The sequence below is a fragment of the Meleagris gallopavo genome, chromosome 4, assembly GCF_905368555.1.
Source record: "Meleagris gallopavo chromosome 4, MGAL_WU_HG_1.1, whole genome shotgun sequence".
NCBI classification, from domain to species: domain Eukaryota; kingdom Metazoa; phylum Chordata; class Aves; order Galliformes; family Phasianidae; genus Meleagris; species Meleagris gallopavo.
The window spans coordinates 29267634-29284002 of NC_139407.1; the positions used below are offsets into that span (position 1 = coordinate 29267634).

The window sequence follows — 16369 nt, forward strand, 5'->3', positions numbered from 1 at the left end:
CTGTGATTAAGTCCTGCTCACTACCTCCAAAATTATCTGATCTGTAGGACCAAACTGTACTGCTGATCATCACTTAGCAGTGCAGTTTTGTTCTAAGACTGCCTGGAGTTTAATTGCTTTTTTTGCCTGACCCTTTATTTTCAAACTTGCTATTTCAAGTCTCTTTCCTGAGTCACCACTCACTTTGATTTATACCCACTTCGATCTTCTTTGGGACTCACACTTACGTCCGCTTCTGCTCAGCCCCAACAAACGGAAAAAGTGCATTTTCCCCATCATGACCGAACATAAGTGGCTATTCTTTCCCCACAATTCATCCTGTGTCAGGGTCAGAAAAAGCAGGACAGCTGGAGTTATACCTACAGGGAACTCTGCTGGAGACATACCTGTGGCAGATGTAACAGGACCTGTCTTTGTGTGTGGGACAACCTGTTCCTCCTCCTATCCCATACACATATTGGTTGCTCTTTGAAGAGTTCTCTGCAAAGTAAATTCCAGCTCCAAACATTCCTCCAATGTATGCATGCCTTTCATCAAATCCTTTGTGAATGATAGCATTAATAAAAGGAGACCCTAAAAAAGCACAAAAAGACTTGTTATCACACAGCTGTTAAGACCTGTAGTAATTCTGGGCTTTATGTCAAGAGGAGCTTTTTCTGCCTCAGATAGATCATTAAATACCACAAAGTGTGCTCAGTCAGCTCGAAGGGGGCGGTGCCCAGCAGGATGCAGTGATGTGTGGGATTTATCATTCTATACCAACAAAATCCCACGTGTGACTCACATCTTACTCAGTTACAGATCTCATTAAGTGGCCTTCCCGCCCCCTCCTCACATTTCAACACAATTTATCTTCTCAGTGCACACTTTCTTCAGCAGTCAGTACTCCCTAACAAAGGGCAAATTTATCGGGATAATCATACACTAAACCAATTTCCTACAAAGAATCATAGAAGGTGCTAGGGCAGGAGTCATTTGCATTAGACAGCTGTCATTTACAGGCACTTCTGGATGCTTCTGCTTAAGCTCATGGTTAGTTTTGATTCCTTTCTCTCATGGTTACCTGAAGTGCCAGGGAAAAACGCTTTTTACTACGTGCTGCTTCCCTTTTTCAGGGAAAAATGCTCTGCATTTCTCAGAGCAGTGTACAGTCCTCCCAGTAGTTACCATCTAATGGCAATGGCTGAGATACAGCATTTTATAAATGTATTTTGTACCTAGTGGAGCTCTACGGATTGCATAGAATACCTTCACCAAGCACACACGTGCATTTTTAGCATAGAAAAACAACTATTGTATAGGATGGCGAAAACAGCCACACTAACAATGTCTATGGGCTCCTTTGTGCTTCTGGTGTCTTTTTTAATACCAGTACATACAAACAGTAATCACTTCGTTACCATGAAACAACATGCGCTCATTGTGATGGTTATGATTCTCTTCTGAGACCTCCTTCTGTCTGTGACAGAATCTCTCCCGCAACTTCTTATTCACAACCTTTTGGATCTGCAGTTGAACAACAACAAGCATTAAGTATGCAATTCAAAATAAGTGGAATACGGTTTCAAAAACGTTTGCAGAAATTCTACAGAGAAGCACAGCAAGACGCACAAATGGTACAAAAAAACCCCACAAACCAAGAAAACATGCCCTTTCTGAACATGCCCTTACGACCAAGTCAGGAACATATGCTTCAAGATGTTCACATTTATTGTGAATTACGGCTTAAGTTCTCAGGTTTAAGGCAAGCTTTCAGGCTTCACTCCTCAGAGCAGGTAATACCATCAGGAACTACAGACTGTCTGAAACTCCTTCCCTCCCTGCTTTGGCCTCTCTTGAACAGGCTTACCTTTCTGAAGGTTTAGGTTTAATGTTCACTTACTGGTTGGTGGCAACCCTGCCCAGGACAGGGGGTTGGAAGTGGATGGGCTTTAAAGTCCCTCCCAACTCAAACCATTCTATGACTTCTTTAGACTTCTTTAAAAGCACAAGTGGAAACTTCTTCCTCACTCCATATGCCAAGCACACAATCAGTATAAATTTAGTACTCAGTGCTTGCTTTAACTCAGTAATTGATTATCATACCAACAAAGAACTCTAAATTTAAAAGGTTGATTTGTTAAATCATTTCTGTGTGCTTGCTTAAGTGCCAACTTATTTTGCTACATAGAACTACAAGACTTTGAAACTTACCCTGATGACATTGTACCTGTTGAAGATCCCACCAGCATTTCCACCATCTCTGTGCTCCCGGATTGTACTTTGCATCTACATAAACGAACACAACAGAATGTTCAGCACATAAAACTTGTTAGTAAGGAAAAGTAATCATGCAGTATCTATCTTAATATGTCACAGACAGTAACAGAATCTGGGTTGAAAATTAACTAAAAGGTGCCAAAAAAGTCAATTTTAAATGGAGATATATACTTTTCTTCAGGCACCCAAAACACTATTCAGCTCTACGATACCGTTTGAGAAACTGAATGTTGCAATTACTCAATCTTATAATAAAAACCTACATAGGGAAGAGGATTGGCACTTGCTATCAATATTAGACTATTGGAAGACTTCAGATTAGAAAAAAATAAAAATAACTCAAACAAAAAGATCATTTTGAAGTAATAACAAATGTATTTCTAATGACTATAGCCTGTATTTCTTAGTGAAATGAACACTAAGTTTTCTTATGGCATTAGAAGGTTCTCAGAATTTCAACAATTTTACCATTTTTTTTTCCAGTGGTATTTATAACCACAGCAGCAACATTTAGTAACAACTCATCCCAATTTACTCTAGTAAACAAGTGACTCTTTCTGTCAGACATGGTTATACAAAAAGTCTGCACAAACTCCAGTTTGCAGAGTTAATAATAAAAAAGATATTCCAGGGTACTGGCAGCAATCCTGAGTGTCAAGACTTTCTGTGCTACAAAGTAACATCATTACACAAGCAGCTGAAAGAACAATTAGAGTGTTTATTTCAAACATAACACTTAAGAAAGTCTCTTTCCTCTTATGCTTTTCCTTTCAAAATGGTAACTGCTTGTAGTTGACTCAAATAAAACAGCATGTGTGTGGGAGGAAAAATTACAGTCATCTCTGCTTATCCAAGAGTAGTTTATCTAGGTTACAGATTAACTAAACCACTGAGACAAGAGAAAACAAGCTGGTTCAAACGCAGAAACGGCCTGAGCAAAAAGAATGCCTACAGACTTGCACGGCCTTGATCTCCCAGTCTCCACACACAGCCTTTGCTTTTCACAGGTGTGCCTTTCTCTGATAAGCTATGTAAGCCCTAGCTATGAGATGACATCCAGAACAATGCCAGCAAGGCAAAATTAGGTTAGCAGGAAGTGAGAAACAAAATCATGTATTTAAAGAAAAAAAACTGGCAGGAAACAGTAAAAAAATCATCATCAGTATAAACTGAAACAAACAAATGCTCTAAACTCCACATTAGATCTGTGCAGTTCACCAAAGCACTTTTATCACTTTCAGCGTGCTGTAAGATTTAGCTCTAAGGATTAGGTGACGAAGGAAATGCACCACCACCAAAAAAGATAACTGCAATACCTCCTCTTCAACGGACTGATACTCCTTATCATCAGGTGCAAGGTCAAGGAGAATAGTCCCCTGACTCACGCAGTGGAAAGTTAAATACGGATTGGTACCTACAAAGGGAAGGAATTAAAGAAGTAAAAAAAATCATCAGGAGAAAATAAAGCCAGACTTATTTTTATTAAACATTGCAATTTTTCTGCTTATACAACCCCAGTAAGCAGGAAGCACAAAATAAACGCAAGGTCTAAAAATAACCTTAAAAAGATGAAGTACTTTCATTGGCAACAGGGTCTTCAGAGAGAGAAGGAAAATGCAGGTGTGACAACTACATTTTGTGATTTGTGCTTTAAGAGAAGCACTCAAGTAGCGTGGGGCAGCAAGGAGCTCCAACAAGCCTATGCATCAGGATACAGCTGGCCTACACGTAGGGCAAATCAACCCAAAAGCTCCCCGTCCTTGGTCAAACAGAACCCCTGCAAATGGGCACGGCTTCCACAGCTGCCTCAGGGTTGTCCATTCTCTGGAAAGATGAGCAGTCACTCAGTCCTGTATCAACCCAATATATTCCTTACCCGTCACAAGCCACCAAACCATCAGCGAGCATGTTTTCCAAACAATCATGCTCTTTCAATTCCTGGTATCAATGCCTACATTTACAGCAGAGGACTTCTGGGAGTCTGTTCTGTGCTACTCAGACTAACAAGTAAAAACATCGTATTTACCTTGCTGGCCTCCTAGAAGCCTCTCCACACCTTTTATCAATTTGTGTCGGTGGCCATACGCGTTAATCCCTATTTCTTTAAGCTCCTCGTGTCCCATATCTGCCAACACATCTAGGGTTATCTGGAAAGGTGGAAAAATCACAAAAATCACCAGCCAAACCTGACCTGACTCCCAAGGCCAAAGATACATCAGTTCAGAAACTGGATTGTATTTGTGCTACAACCAAGAGAACACATATTTTTATGTTTTACCATATCCTTAACTGCTGCCACCTTCTGGCACGCCACTCCCTCAAACAGGACCATGTCCAGCTGCTACAGCCCAAGCTGTGTAGAACTTTAACTTCTCCTACAGCAACTGACAAGAGCTCATTCTCGCAGGAGGCCTGTTAAAATCATTTTTACTTATGTAGGAGGAGGATGCACAGAAAAGCTAGGAACATGGAAGCATGGAACAATTCTGACGCATTTAAGGTCTCACCTTCTAGTGTAATTCAGAATTTTCACTGTGCAACCAAAAAGGTGTTTCACATTGGTATATAATGGTGTGTGCATATCCACACTTATGTGGACGAAGCCAGTGAATTGGCTAGGTTAAGTCGAGCTCAACTATCCCAACTATTTCCCATGCTCAATTTTGGGAAATAGTTAGCATTGTGAGGACAGGCAAAACTAGTTATGTTATTGTAATATACAAATCCACAACCACCTGACATGATTTTAGACATCAAGGTCAAAGAGATTATTGGTGGAAATAGAAAAATAATAAAACAAGCTGTCACTATTTTCGAAATCGAAAAAGAGAAGGATATAGGTGCTAAATGAAATACACATTTTTCATTGCTGTAAGGCAACTCTGTGCCAAGGTGTTTATGTGAAACAAAGATTTAATGTGATGGAGGTAACTGTATAAAGCCTACTTCCAATTTTACATTAAATCAGAATTGGAAGCATTGCAAATAATAGGAACCCATACAACTTGCTTAAAAACCAGGTAGATTGTTAGCACAACTGGACTTGCAGATATCAACACTGTCAACTCCAAACTGAGTACCACTAATCCAAAAGAAAGCAATTCCAGCAAGGAATTATAGATAATTTGAACAACTGTGCAACTGAGCCCTAATGAGATTGCTGTGGAAAAGCCACTGAAGACATTCATCATGTGCACAGAAACATTAAAAAAAACAGAGAAAAGACAGATAATAGACAGCACCAGCACCAACCCAATATCATTATGAGATTAGAGCCAAGTAGAAAAAATGAACATGAGGGTAGTGGGATGATGAGCTTATTTTTAGACAAACCTACACGAGCAGCTTAGCGATTTCAGAAATGATAAATCTGATTTAAATTGTTAAATATTATTAGCAGGGAAAGATCTTAAAAACAGGTTAGAAGCTAAGGAAGCAAAAACTGGACAAAAGCAGCACAGCGAGTAGAAGGTGGGAAAAATAATAAAATAAGAACAAACTGAGTAGAATACAAATTCATTTGGGGTTCGTTTGCTTCTTACTAGAAGCAGTTCCAAGTTAAAGAACAGAGCCTATGCTTATGTGTAAGAAGGGAAAAAATATTATATAGCATGGTAACTTTGGGGAGGGAGATACCTCTGTAACGTTTCGTGGAAGAATTTGGAGGCTTTTCTGTAAGTAACAAATTACATTTAAAATACTTATTTCCTGATCCATCACAAAAGATTAACAGCAAAAATATGAGGAAAAAGCACCATCAAATCCAGCCTCCTTGTACTTTTTACATCCACCACTGTCCACCTTATTCACACAAATAACCTTTTTAACTCATAAAATATCTAAGAAAACAGTACATAAAAACAGGCCAAAAATTACCTTACAGAAATGTAAGCTTCTGGAACGGTAGAGAGTTGTATTCTTTTCATACACTGCAAATTGTTGATAACTTTGCAGCTTCCCCCATCTCTCAATTATATTTAAAACTTTTTAGCTCTGCAAATTCAATTAATGCTACAGTCCTAACCCACTAGGAAACCACACTTCTACATTCTCTGGACTGATCACACTACTCAACTAGGTCAAACTGGAGGAATTCCCACATCTAATTTAAGTGTCACATGTAGCAGTATAGATGGTGAAAAGTTTCTTCAAACATCAAGACTGCTACAGGATAAGTGAAGGTGATGTTCCAATCTAAATTTTCTTTTTGAACTTATGTTCAAAAGTTAATTAAATGTTCACATGCAGTTCTCAGAATACAAACCAAATTAGCAATCACCATTTTTTAAGAAAGTGAAAACCACTGATAACTAAATCAAACAGGCAGATATTTTCATCTCTACCTCACTGAAAAGCGTTTGCCAATTCATTCATATCTGCACCTTTCTTGGATATGTTTGTGTTTTTTTTTCTGTAGATGTGAAGTTGTCTTTTTGCTCTCTTTTAAAATCAGGGAATTGAAGCCTATCTTCAAAACACACAGAAAACACTTGACACTTACCTGTTCTGTCTCAAAGATGTCCCGAAGGTGTTCAAGACCAAGGCTTTTCAGGAACTGGGTAATGTTCATGTCAAGACCAGAAACTGTAATAAGAAAAAAATCACTTAATCTCACACACTCAATTCAAATAAGTAAATAAACCAACAAATACCACTTCTCTTAAAATCCCACTCATTCTTCATACAACCAATCTGCCTTATAAAAAAACAATCCACTTCCATTGTGTGAAACATCAGTGTAAATATCATCACTATTCCCCTCCTCAGTATCAAATAATGAAAAGCACAATCAGTCTGTGCCAGAGGCTCATATTGCAAGGGGAAGGAAATGAAGACTGGGTGTATTTTTGGTATGTAATCACCCAGATGCTGATACACAGCATGTATTCCAAATAAGAATCAAAAGATCTAAAAAGTCTTATTGAAATCCCCCAGCCTTCACAATCATAACTCTGTCAAATTAATTCTCATTGGATCTTTTGGATAAAATCAACAACAAACATCTGGGCACCTAATCAGGTATGCTTTTGTAATCAGAACTGTGAAAAGCAAACATAAGTGAACAGCCAACAACGTTCCTGCAGAGCACATCAGAACAGAGCAAACATCAGACACTTCACAATGTGGACAACAATTCAGGCTGTGCAGTAATTTCTGCCTGGTCAGAAATGCTTTTCAGATAGAACAAGAGCTGCTGTGACTCTAGACTACTGTACTTCTGGCAATGCAAACATGTCCAGCAGCAAATGCACCTTCTCCCTCCTTCCTTTCAGTTCCCGCTGCTCCGTCACCAGTATTTGATGCCCCTCCGACCGCAAGTTCTGCCAGTGGCCCGGTGAGGTTATCTATACTGCTGGCAGCAGAAAGGCAGGAAGGCGTAGATGCTGGCGAGATCAGGGAGGCGCTAACAACAGTTGCTTGAGGCTTAAAGCATGTAGGTAAAGCTTCTGGAGGCATTGCATCTATCAGCAAAGCTCTGATATCGTCAGCCTGAAAAACACAAAAACATTCAAGTTGAGGCTCAGTTGTATCACAAGTCACTGATCTCAATTTGTGTCAGTTAACTTCCGGTCAAGCATTTTGCACTGGATCAAAGTTTCAATGGAAAACTCTACCCTTCCCTTTGCCACGATAATCTCTTAGTCTTTAAAACAAAAAAACAACAGGAACTTCAGGAGGAGTATGAACTTGGCTAGCAACTGGACTGCAAAATGCCTTTATAGACTAAATTAAAAAGAACCCTCATCTTCAAGAAATTCCTCTTTGGCATGTCCTTTTGTGATTCTTGCACCAGAAATGGACATGGCATCCAATTTGGGTGCAGTTATCTATTTTAGCAAGAATGGTTAAGCTGACACATGCATGTTCACACGACCTTCTTAGGTTCTTTAACCAGCTGCCACCATCACCACTAACAAGAAAGTGTACAGTGCCAGTTTTAAAATAGGTTTGAGAGCCACTCACAAATCCTAGGATGTTGTTTTAGAGCTTGTCAAAAAAGAGCTGAGGTAATACGCAGGCACCAAACATCATCAACTACTAAGAGATTCCATTCCAATAAAACCTCATCTCATTTCCCTTCTAGGTTCAGTGAAATCATTACTGACAGCACACACAGACTGACTACCACTGGGGGCATTTTCAGATAGATTAGCTTCTGGCAATAAGAAGACTGATTCCAGGAGAGAATGCTTTAGCAGAGGGGATCCTTATATCACAAACCACGTTAAAATCTCAGCCAGAGGATATCCATGGGTAAAAGAAATTGCAAATACACCTTAGAGACATTCATTTCCCTCTACTTTGACACAGAGAAAGCTGAGGCCACGAAGGTGCAGAAAGTCATTTACATGCAGAGCAAACCTTCCAGAGCACTGTGTGGCTGGCACTCCAGCAAGAACTTACTGTTGCCAGGTCTAGTGGTGTCTGACCCTCTTGATTCTTCATGGTTGGATCTGCTCCATGAGCTAAGAGCAGAGCACACAGCTGCGTCCTTCCTTTTTGTGCTGCTTCATGCAATGGTGTGAATGCCCACTTATCTGTTGCATTTACACACGTATTGTATTTGATCAGCAATGCTGCAATGTCCACATGCTAGAAAACAAAAACATTTTAATGAACACGACACTGATAATAAAACATATTTCCTACTTTATGGTGAGGATAATGGTGCTTAGAGAACTTCATCGTTTCTCTTTCCTTTTTTTTTTTACCCACTTACCTGCCTCTTTATGCAGTAATGCACTCATCAGGTGTGGCTCTATCCTGCAGCTCCACAGTCACTAAATCTGGATCAACCCTACCACTCCATTTTTGATCAAGCACAGAATTACATTTCTGTCAAATCACCTGAACTACATGGTAAGTAGTCTGTGCTAGCTACAGGATCAGGCCTGATATATGCTCCAGCATAAAACACACAGACTTAGCTGCCAAAACATTTGTAGATATTTGAACTGGAAACACAAATGTATGGTGCTGTGACATTTGTGATACGCGACTAGGAGATGTGAACTCCAATGCTACACTACTTAAACACTACTTAGATGTCTGCATACAGAGCTTTGTCATGGAGCCCACCCAAGGTAACACAAATTTATTCTTCCTCCAATCATATTTTGAGACACGTAATTGATAAAGCTCATTAAGGGAGTCAAAAGGAACAACTGTTTTACAATGGCTATAAAAGTACTTAAACCTCCATGCTTTCATCAACATTCTATTTTAGAAGTCTCCCAAATGAAAATAACAGAAAATCGGTGAATAAAAACTCTCTCTTTGATCAATAAAATTACTTGTGGAATACAGCTTAGAAATAAAAAAAATAGGCAAGAGAATGAAACACAGAAAATAGTAAGCAGAAGAACAAAGACTTCTGCTAATGGATTTCATTTTTTCTTTCAACAGCAATTAAGTGACTCTTAACAGCTCTAGAAGCTTGCTCTGAATGGTTTGAAATTACTGCTGACCTTATTTTTTCACTCTTCCAAACTTTTAAAGCAATTGCATTTCGTGCAGGTTCTCTGTCACAACACAAAACCCTACTGAGAGGCACACATAATTAAACATTGGCTGAGAGAACTGAAGACACTTTATGAGGAAAAGGCTACATCTGTGAAACTTGCCAGCCATGAACATCTGAAAGCAGTACTCATCTGTCTGCCTCCTGTTACAGAGATCTGAATGGGCTGATGACAGCTCAGAAGTACGGGCAACTACAGGAAAAGCACTGAAACATAGCCTCATTAACTTTTCCTAAAGAGAGCAAGATAACCAAATTAAACTGGCATTATGATTTTTGAAGTGATTATCAGCTTGAACCAATCTCTTATGTTGCCATGTGACAATAAAGAATACCTTATTGTCATATAGAATGTGTGCTTTGATTTGCTATGCTTTGGAAGAGTGAGCACAATCTTTGTATCAGAATATATCTCTAGATCTAAGCAACGTGCCAGGCACTTAGTATTTATGATTGAAGCTGAAGAATGGTATTGCTTGATATTAGGAGAAGCAGTGAAAAATCATAGTGCTGCACTTCAAAATCTTGAGGAGTATTCAGAGCTTCTTGCTCTCTAGGACACCAAAAGCCCAGACTGACAGAGAACCACTACAAATGATGCAGGCTGTATTTCAGTGATACACTCAGTAGAAAGAAGGTGAACACTGCACTTTTCCCCACGCCTTCCTCATTCAGATCTCAGAAGAAAGCAAAACATGTGGATTCGTTAAGAATGCCCCTCCTAGATTTTGTTCTTCTCGTACTATGGCCCTGCAGTAACAAAGCACAGAATCAGATCATCAAATCCACCCGTTTTTGAGCTTATGTCCTCTGCCTATCCTTAAGCATCTGCTAGGATCTTCTCAAGCACCATCTCTGTATAATTGCTTGCAAAAGCTTCTTCTCAACTCATTTGCAATTAGCAGCTGCTTTTGAGGCATCTGTGCAAGTGGTATGCACACAGACAGAGGAAAGAGGACCTGTCTCATCCAAAATAGTTTCAATCAACCATCGCAGCCCCACTGCAACAGACATGATCCCTTCTTACTTCCACACAAGTCTTTCAGTACCAACTTGAGTTCCTCTTTCAGCAGTCACCCACAATTTAAAACCACTCAAAGCTTTGCATCTGCTTGCTTGCACAAAGGCAAAGTGATCTTTCTAAACTGCGACACCCAAATATGCCTCACTAAGCTATATCTACGGGACTAAATACAGGATGCACATCAGCAACTTAGCTCAACAAATATTTCATACCATCACAGGCTAAGGTTGTTCACTGTAAGACAACTGTAAAATAACCAGCTTTGGATATAACTTCTAGGAGCTCCCTGTTGATGCGTCCACAAGCAAAAGAGCCTGTACCTACCCCATAAGATGCTGCATTATGTAGAGGTATTAATCCACCTTTGTCCTGGGCATTAACGTCAGCACCATGCTCAAGAAGATATTCAGCTACTTCCAAATTGTTGTAACCAGCTGTAGAAAATAAACAGGAAAAATAAATTGAGTATTAGGAGAGGTTCAGCAAACAAAAATTGTCAGGCAGTGAAGCTAAAGCATTGTTTTCAACTACGAAAGCCCTTTTTTTTTTCCTAGTAACCACATTAACTCCTGAAATAGTCCTGAAATAGGTGCCAGTTAACAATACTCTGTATAGTAAAGTTATCCTTGAAGCTCTGCAACTCCTTCTTATAAAATTATGGGAAGCAGACAAAACATACAGGCTCTTGACAGTGGCGTCCAGTGCCAATACAAGAAACAATAGCACAGACTGGGACACAAGGTTCCTGGTGAACATCAGGGAGCACTTTACTTAGCAAGTGATGAAGCAGTGGTACAGGTTGCCTAGAGAACCTATGGAGTCTCCCTCCTTGGAGATCTTCAAAACTCACTTGGACGTGGCTATAGACAACGAGGTCTAGGCATCCCTTCTTGAGCTGAGGGGTTTTAACAGACTACTTCCTAAGCTCCATTTCAACTTTAATCATTCTGTGAGACACATTAAGTCACTCACCTGCAAGATGTAGCGGTGTTGAATTTCTTCCCTGGGTGTCTCTGCAATTGATATTTTCTTGAGTACACAGCTTCTGCACGCGAGCCAGGCACCCTTTCTTGGCAGCATCTAGTAAAGCAGCATCTCCTCGCAGTAAGTCCTGGATATCTGTGTCTCCTTCTTTCACCAAATCTAGAGGAGTGTTCCCATCTCGGTTCTTCTTTGTTGGATCAGCCCCATGCTGCAAAGAGCAAAGTGCAATACTGCTGTCAAAACCGTGAAGAGTGCACACAAATGTCACTATTTTGAAGCACAGGTGAAGCAAGGGATTTTGCCAGTGCAGTTACATACAATAAATAAATCCAGAAGGACAGTATGCCAATCTTGGCTAATGGAGCCAAGATCTCAGGTTCACTGAATACCACTCTGCTGTTGAAAGACATTTCCTGGAGATATGATCTATAAAAATATTCATTTCTACACTTGCTATTATATAACAGCACAACTTTAAGTTGTTTACAAGCAGTAAAGAAAACACTTGGTGGGACAGCAGAAAAGTGGATTTAAAATGTTGCTGGAATATACCTGTGCTCAGAAAACATGGAAATCAATCACAGAAAAGAACAAACTGCTAGAGCATGGGATAAAGAGGGGAGCAAACATCTAGAGCATAAAGCATGAGTTGTGTCCATGAACAATGTTGTGGGAGGACAGCTCTTTCTCTATACACTGCTAGCAGTCACGGAAAGATCAAACACAGATAGGGCATAGGCAGCTGTAGGCACTTTAGTTCTTTGGTTGGCATCTTCAGAATGATCAGTGATCTAAGCCCTGCCAGCAAGTCTGCCTTGGCATTTCTCATCAGTGATGCTGGCTACATGCTGTGCCACTGTGAGCCACAGAGAATGAGATGGGGATGGGAAGAGCAGATGGAATGAACCATCTTGTACTCAGAAGCATTACAGAAACGTTCAAGGTGAAAAGAGTAAGCAGAAAGGGACAGAAAGAGCGCACTAATTACACAGAACCAGATCAGCATTTGTAGTACTATTGAGAAGAGTTTTTTGGGTTTTTGTTTGTTTGTTTAGGCAAAAAGCTTTTCAAAACCAGGAATGACTTTCCCAGATACAACCTTAGATTCCTTAATTTTAAACTCACAAAAATCAAACTATTCAAGTATTGTCAAGAATAAATATCTAAGTAAAGAGGTAGCAACTTCTCAGACTCCTTCAAAATCACAGAAACAAAGGAGCCATTTTAAAGAAAGGCTTTGAAAGTCTCTCCAAAAGGTCTGTGTCTTTTTGTTTCATTCTTTACACAGAACAGGGTAGAAAGAGCACAAGTCAGGAGAAATGAATCTCAACATTTACAGCTCAGCAGAACTGACAGCACTGCCATTTGGCATGAGGCACACAGCAGGAGAAGCCCTGAGTAAACTGCAGCATGAGCATGTATCCATGGACACTCAAAATCTTTACAAAAGCATGTCATCTTAAAGGTGCATTCAGTTCTTGTGCAAGAATGAGTTCTAAAAGAAAGATTTCAACATTTCTGTATTTCCTGTGGTAAGATCCTTTGAAGTTGAACATGAAAGATGGCTATACTCCCACTTAAATGGTCAAGAAAATTCCAGAGATCTCCAGTGCCTGTAAAGTAATGCTGTGCTTGAGCAATTATGAGTGCGCCTAAAACTTGAACTAACTCCTGTATTCAGGTGGTAATAACATGGTCATCGCTGCATCTACTCCACAGCCATGTCTGCACATCTGGTTTTTGCTGCTGCTGAGTTTTTAAAAGATGTGCTCTCTCCCTTAAGCTGAATACTTACTTGGTAATCAAATGAAATAATTGATGAGATAGGTGAGAAATATCACAGAACCACAGAATTGCAGGGGTTAAAAGGGTCCTCAAGAGATCATCAAGACCAACCCTCTGCTAAAGCAGGTTCCCTAAAATAAGTTGCACATGTAGGCATCCAGATGGGTCTTAGATGGGTCTCCTAGAAGACGACTCTGGAATCTCTCTGGGCAACCTGTTCCTGTGCTCTGTCATCCCTACTGTAAAGAGGTTCTTCCACGTGCTTGTATGGAGCTTCCAATCTGCTAATTTTAGGCCACTGCTACTTGTCCTATCACTATGCACCACTGAGAAGAGCCTGGCCTCATACATTTGCCTCCAAGCTCCGTTAAATATGTACGAACATTAATCAGATCCCTCCTCAGTCGTCTTTTCCCCAGGTTGAACAGACCCTGGTTACTCAGCCTCTCCTCATGCAGGATATGTTGCAGTACTTTTATCGTCTTTGTGGTCCTCTGTTGGACACCTTCTAGGAGATCCCTGCATTTTTTGAGCTGGGGAGCCCAGAAATGGACACAGTATTCTAAATGTGGCTTCACAAGGGCAGAGTAGAGAGCATGGCCTGCTTTCCATACTCCTTTTAATGCCCTCCAGGATACCAAAGATATTCTTGGCCGCAAGGGCACACAGCTGGCTCATGGCCAACGTGTTGTCCACCAGAACACTCAGGTCCTTCTCTGCAGATCCTCTCCAGCAGTCATCCCCTAACCTGTACTGATTCATGCAGTTACTTCTACCCATATGCAAGACTCTACACTTATTCTTCTTATACTGGGGCTTTGCAGCTCAAGAGGAAAGTAAGTGTATGTGGAAGAACATTTTAAGACAATCCATATTCTTACTTATTCATATTTTAAATACCGTGCTTCAAAAAATTTGAAGTCACAAGGCTATAATAGGAAATAGTATTGGTAAGAAATCCACTAGAACTCACTTCTACCATCCCAAGATGACCTTATGTTAAGAAGTCTCTCAAATTCATGGAAACATGTTGGCATTACCTCATGTCTCTTACAACTTCTGCTGATCGGGAATATTTATTCCACAGGATATTAATACACATTTCCTCCAGGATCTTAATAGATTATACATTGATTTAACAGTTTTAATTTTAATTTTTATTTTTTAAATGTCAGACACACTAAGTAAGTCCCCACCTGCAGTTATTGATCTGTAACACACTCCTGCATGCTTTTACAAAGATTTACTTAACCACATAAACTGTTCCAGAAGGGGATGAATAGGCAAGGACTTCTGGTGTTTTCTGTTCATTTGGTTGCTGTGGGCTTTTTTTTTTTCCTCCATTCCCAATTTTTTTTTTTTTTTCTTCCCATTTTGACAGTTTTGTCCTACTTGGTTAATAGCATTAACCGGTCATGTTGAACCAATCTAATAAACCTACTGGGAAAAGAAACCATTCGAACAATTCTCTGTAAGTGAACAGACATTACACAATACGCCGACAACTGTAAGAGGGAAAATAGATCGAAACGGCACCATTAAGAATTCACAATGCAAATAAGTTTGAATGCGATCTTACACAAAAACAGAACATATATTCAAAAACACATTTAAAAATTCTAGATCACATACTTTTAACAGCAGTTTGCAGATTTCATATTTTCCTTTTGCTGCTGCTTCATGAAGAGGAGTGAATTTCCACAGGTCTGCTACATTGACAGAAGCACCATGCCTCACTAAGAGTTCAGCTACTTCGTAGTGTCCGTAAGAACAGGCGTTGTGCAAGGGAACTAAGCCACTAATCAAAGATAAAGTTTTAACAGCTACAGAAAATACAATCCAATATGCAGTCATACAAAATTCCAACAAATAAAACATTCTCTGGACAGTAGTCCACATTTTTCAGACTTTTATGGCTTTATTTCCTTCCTATTATTAAATGAAACAAACATCCTTGTCCTTCAGATCTCACAGAGGAGGCTTCTAAATGCTTAACAAACATCAATGTTGCTGTTGCTAGAAGCAAGTGGCTTTAATGCTGTTAGCAGCAGCAAAAAACAGTTGCAAGAATTGCTACAATCTGACTATGCACAGTTGAATGAAAATTTCAGAAAAGGTATAAAACTAAGCAATGAGTTTGAACTACAGTTATTAACAGCTACACACCCACAGAAAGATGTCCAAATATTTCTTCCGAGGGGAAAATTGGTAATTCAGAGCTGGAAACAAATTACCCCTCATCATGAAGTCCAATATATTAGAGTGAAAGATCAAAAAAATCATACTATTCCACTCAGTCACTTTGCAAGAAATCAGATAATAAGATTTGTAAAGGATTTATCTTATCTACCTGAATAAATAAGTTAATAATAAAATCTAACCAAACCAGAGAAATGGTCAGAGACAACCCTGGTATTTTACCTCATGTAATTCCAAACTAATTTTAAATCACCTGAAATAACTGAGAGGCTGCTTTTAAACACTGCAAAATCTCTGAAACAGACAAAAGGGGGAAGAGAAGGATCATGGATTACATTGCCAGATGCGTGACTGTGGCTTTGCCGGAAAGTTATATTTAACTTAATCAATATTAAATATTAATAAACTTAATATTTAACACAACTTAATTATGTCTCCACACAATTAATAACAGAAACAATGCGGAAGAATCATAGGATTATTTAAGATTGGAAAAGACCTCTAAGATCATCCAGTCCAACCATTCACCATTACTGCCCACTGAACCACGTCCCTGAACGCTACCCTCTACCTTCCTTCTAAGAAGAAAGAAACAA

The 16369-nt window shown here is 39.5% G+C and overlaps 1 protein-coding gene across 1 annotated transcript in view; it reads right to left on the reverse strand.

Annotated features, from left to right (window-relative positions):
* TNKS (tankyrase) overlaps nucleotides 1–16369 on the reverse strand; it is a 107927-nt gene that overhangs the window by 5899 nt on the left and 85659 nt on the right. The window contains exons 15-25 of the mRNA XM_085222639.1: nucleotides 15207–15372; nucleotides 11778–11997; nucleotides 11130–11239; nucleotides 8665–8853; nucleotides 7512–7749; nucleotides 6761–6843; nucleotides 4286–4406; nucleotides 3576–3673; nucleotides 2194–2268; nucleotides 1401–1506; nucleotides 387–573 (exon numbers count right to left, since the gene is read on the reverse strand). Coding sequence (XP_085078765.1) covers nucleotides 387–573; nucleotides 1401–1506; nucleotides 2194–2268; nucleotides 3576–3673; nucleotides 4286–4406; nucleotides 6761–6843; nucleotides 7512–7749; nucleotides 8665–8853; nucleotides 11130–11239; nucleotides 11778–11997; nucleotides 15207–15372 — 1593 coding nt within the window. The remainder of the gene's footprint in view (nucleotides 1–386; nucleotides 574–1400; nucleotides 1507–2193; nucleotides 2269–3575; nucleotides 3674–4285; nucleotides 4407–6760; nucleotides 6844–7511; nucleotides 7750–8664; nucleotides 8854–11129; nucleotides 11240–11777; nucleotides 11998–15206; nucleotides 15373–16369) is intronic.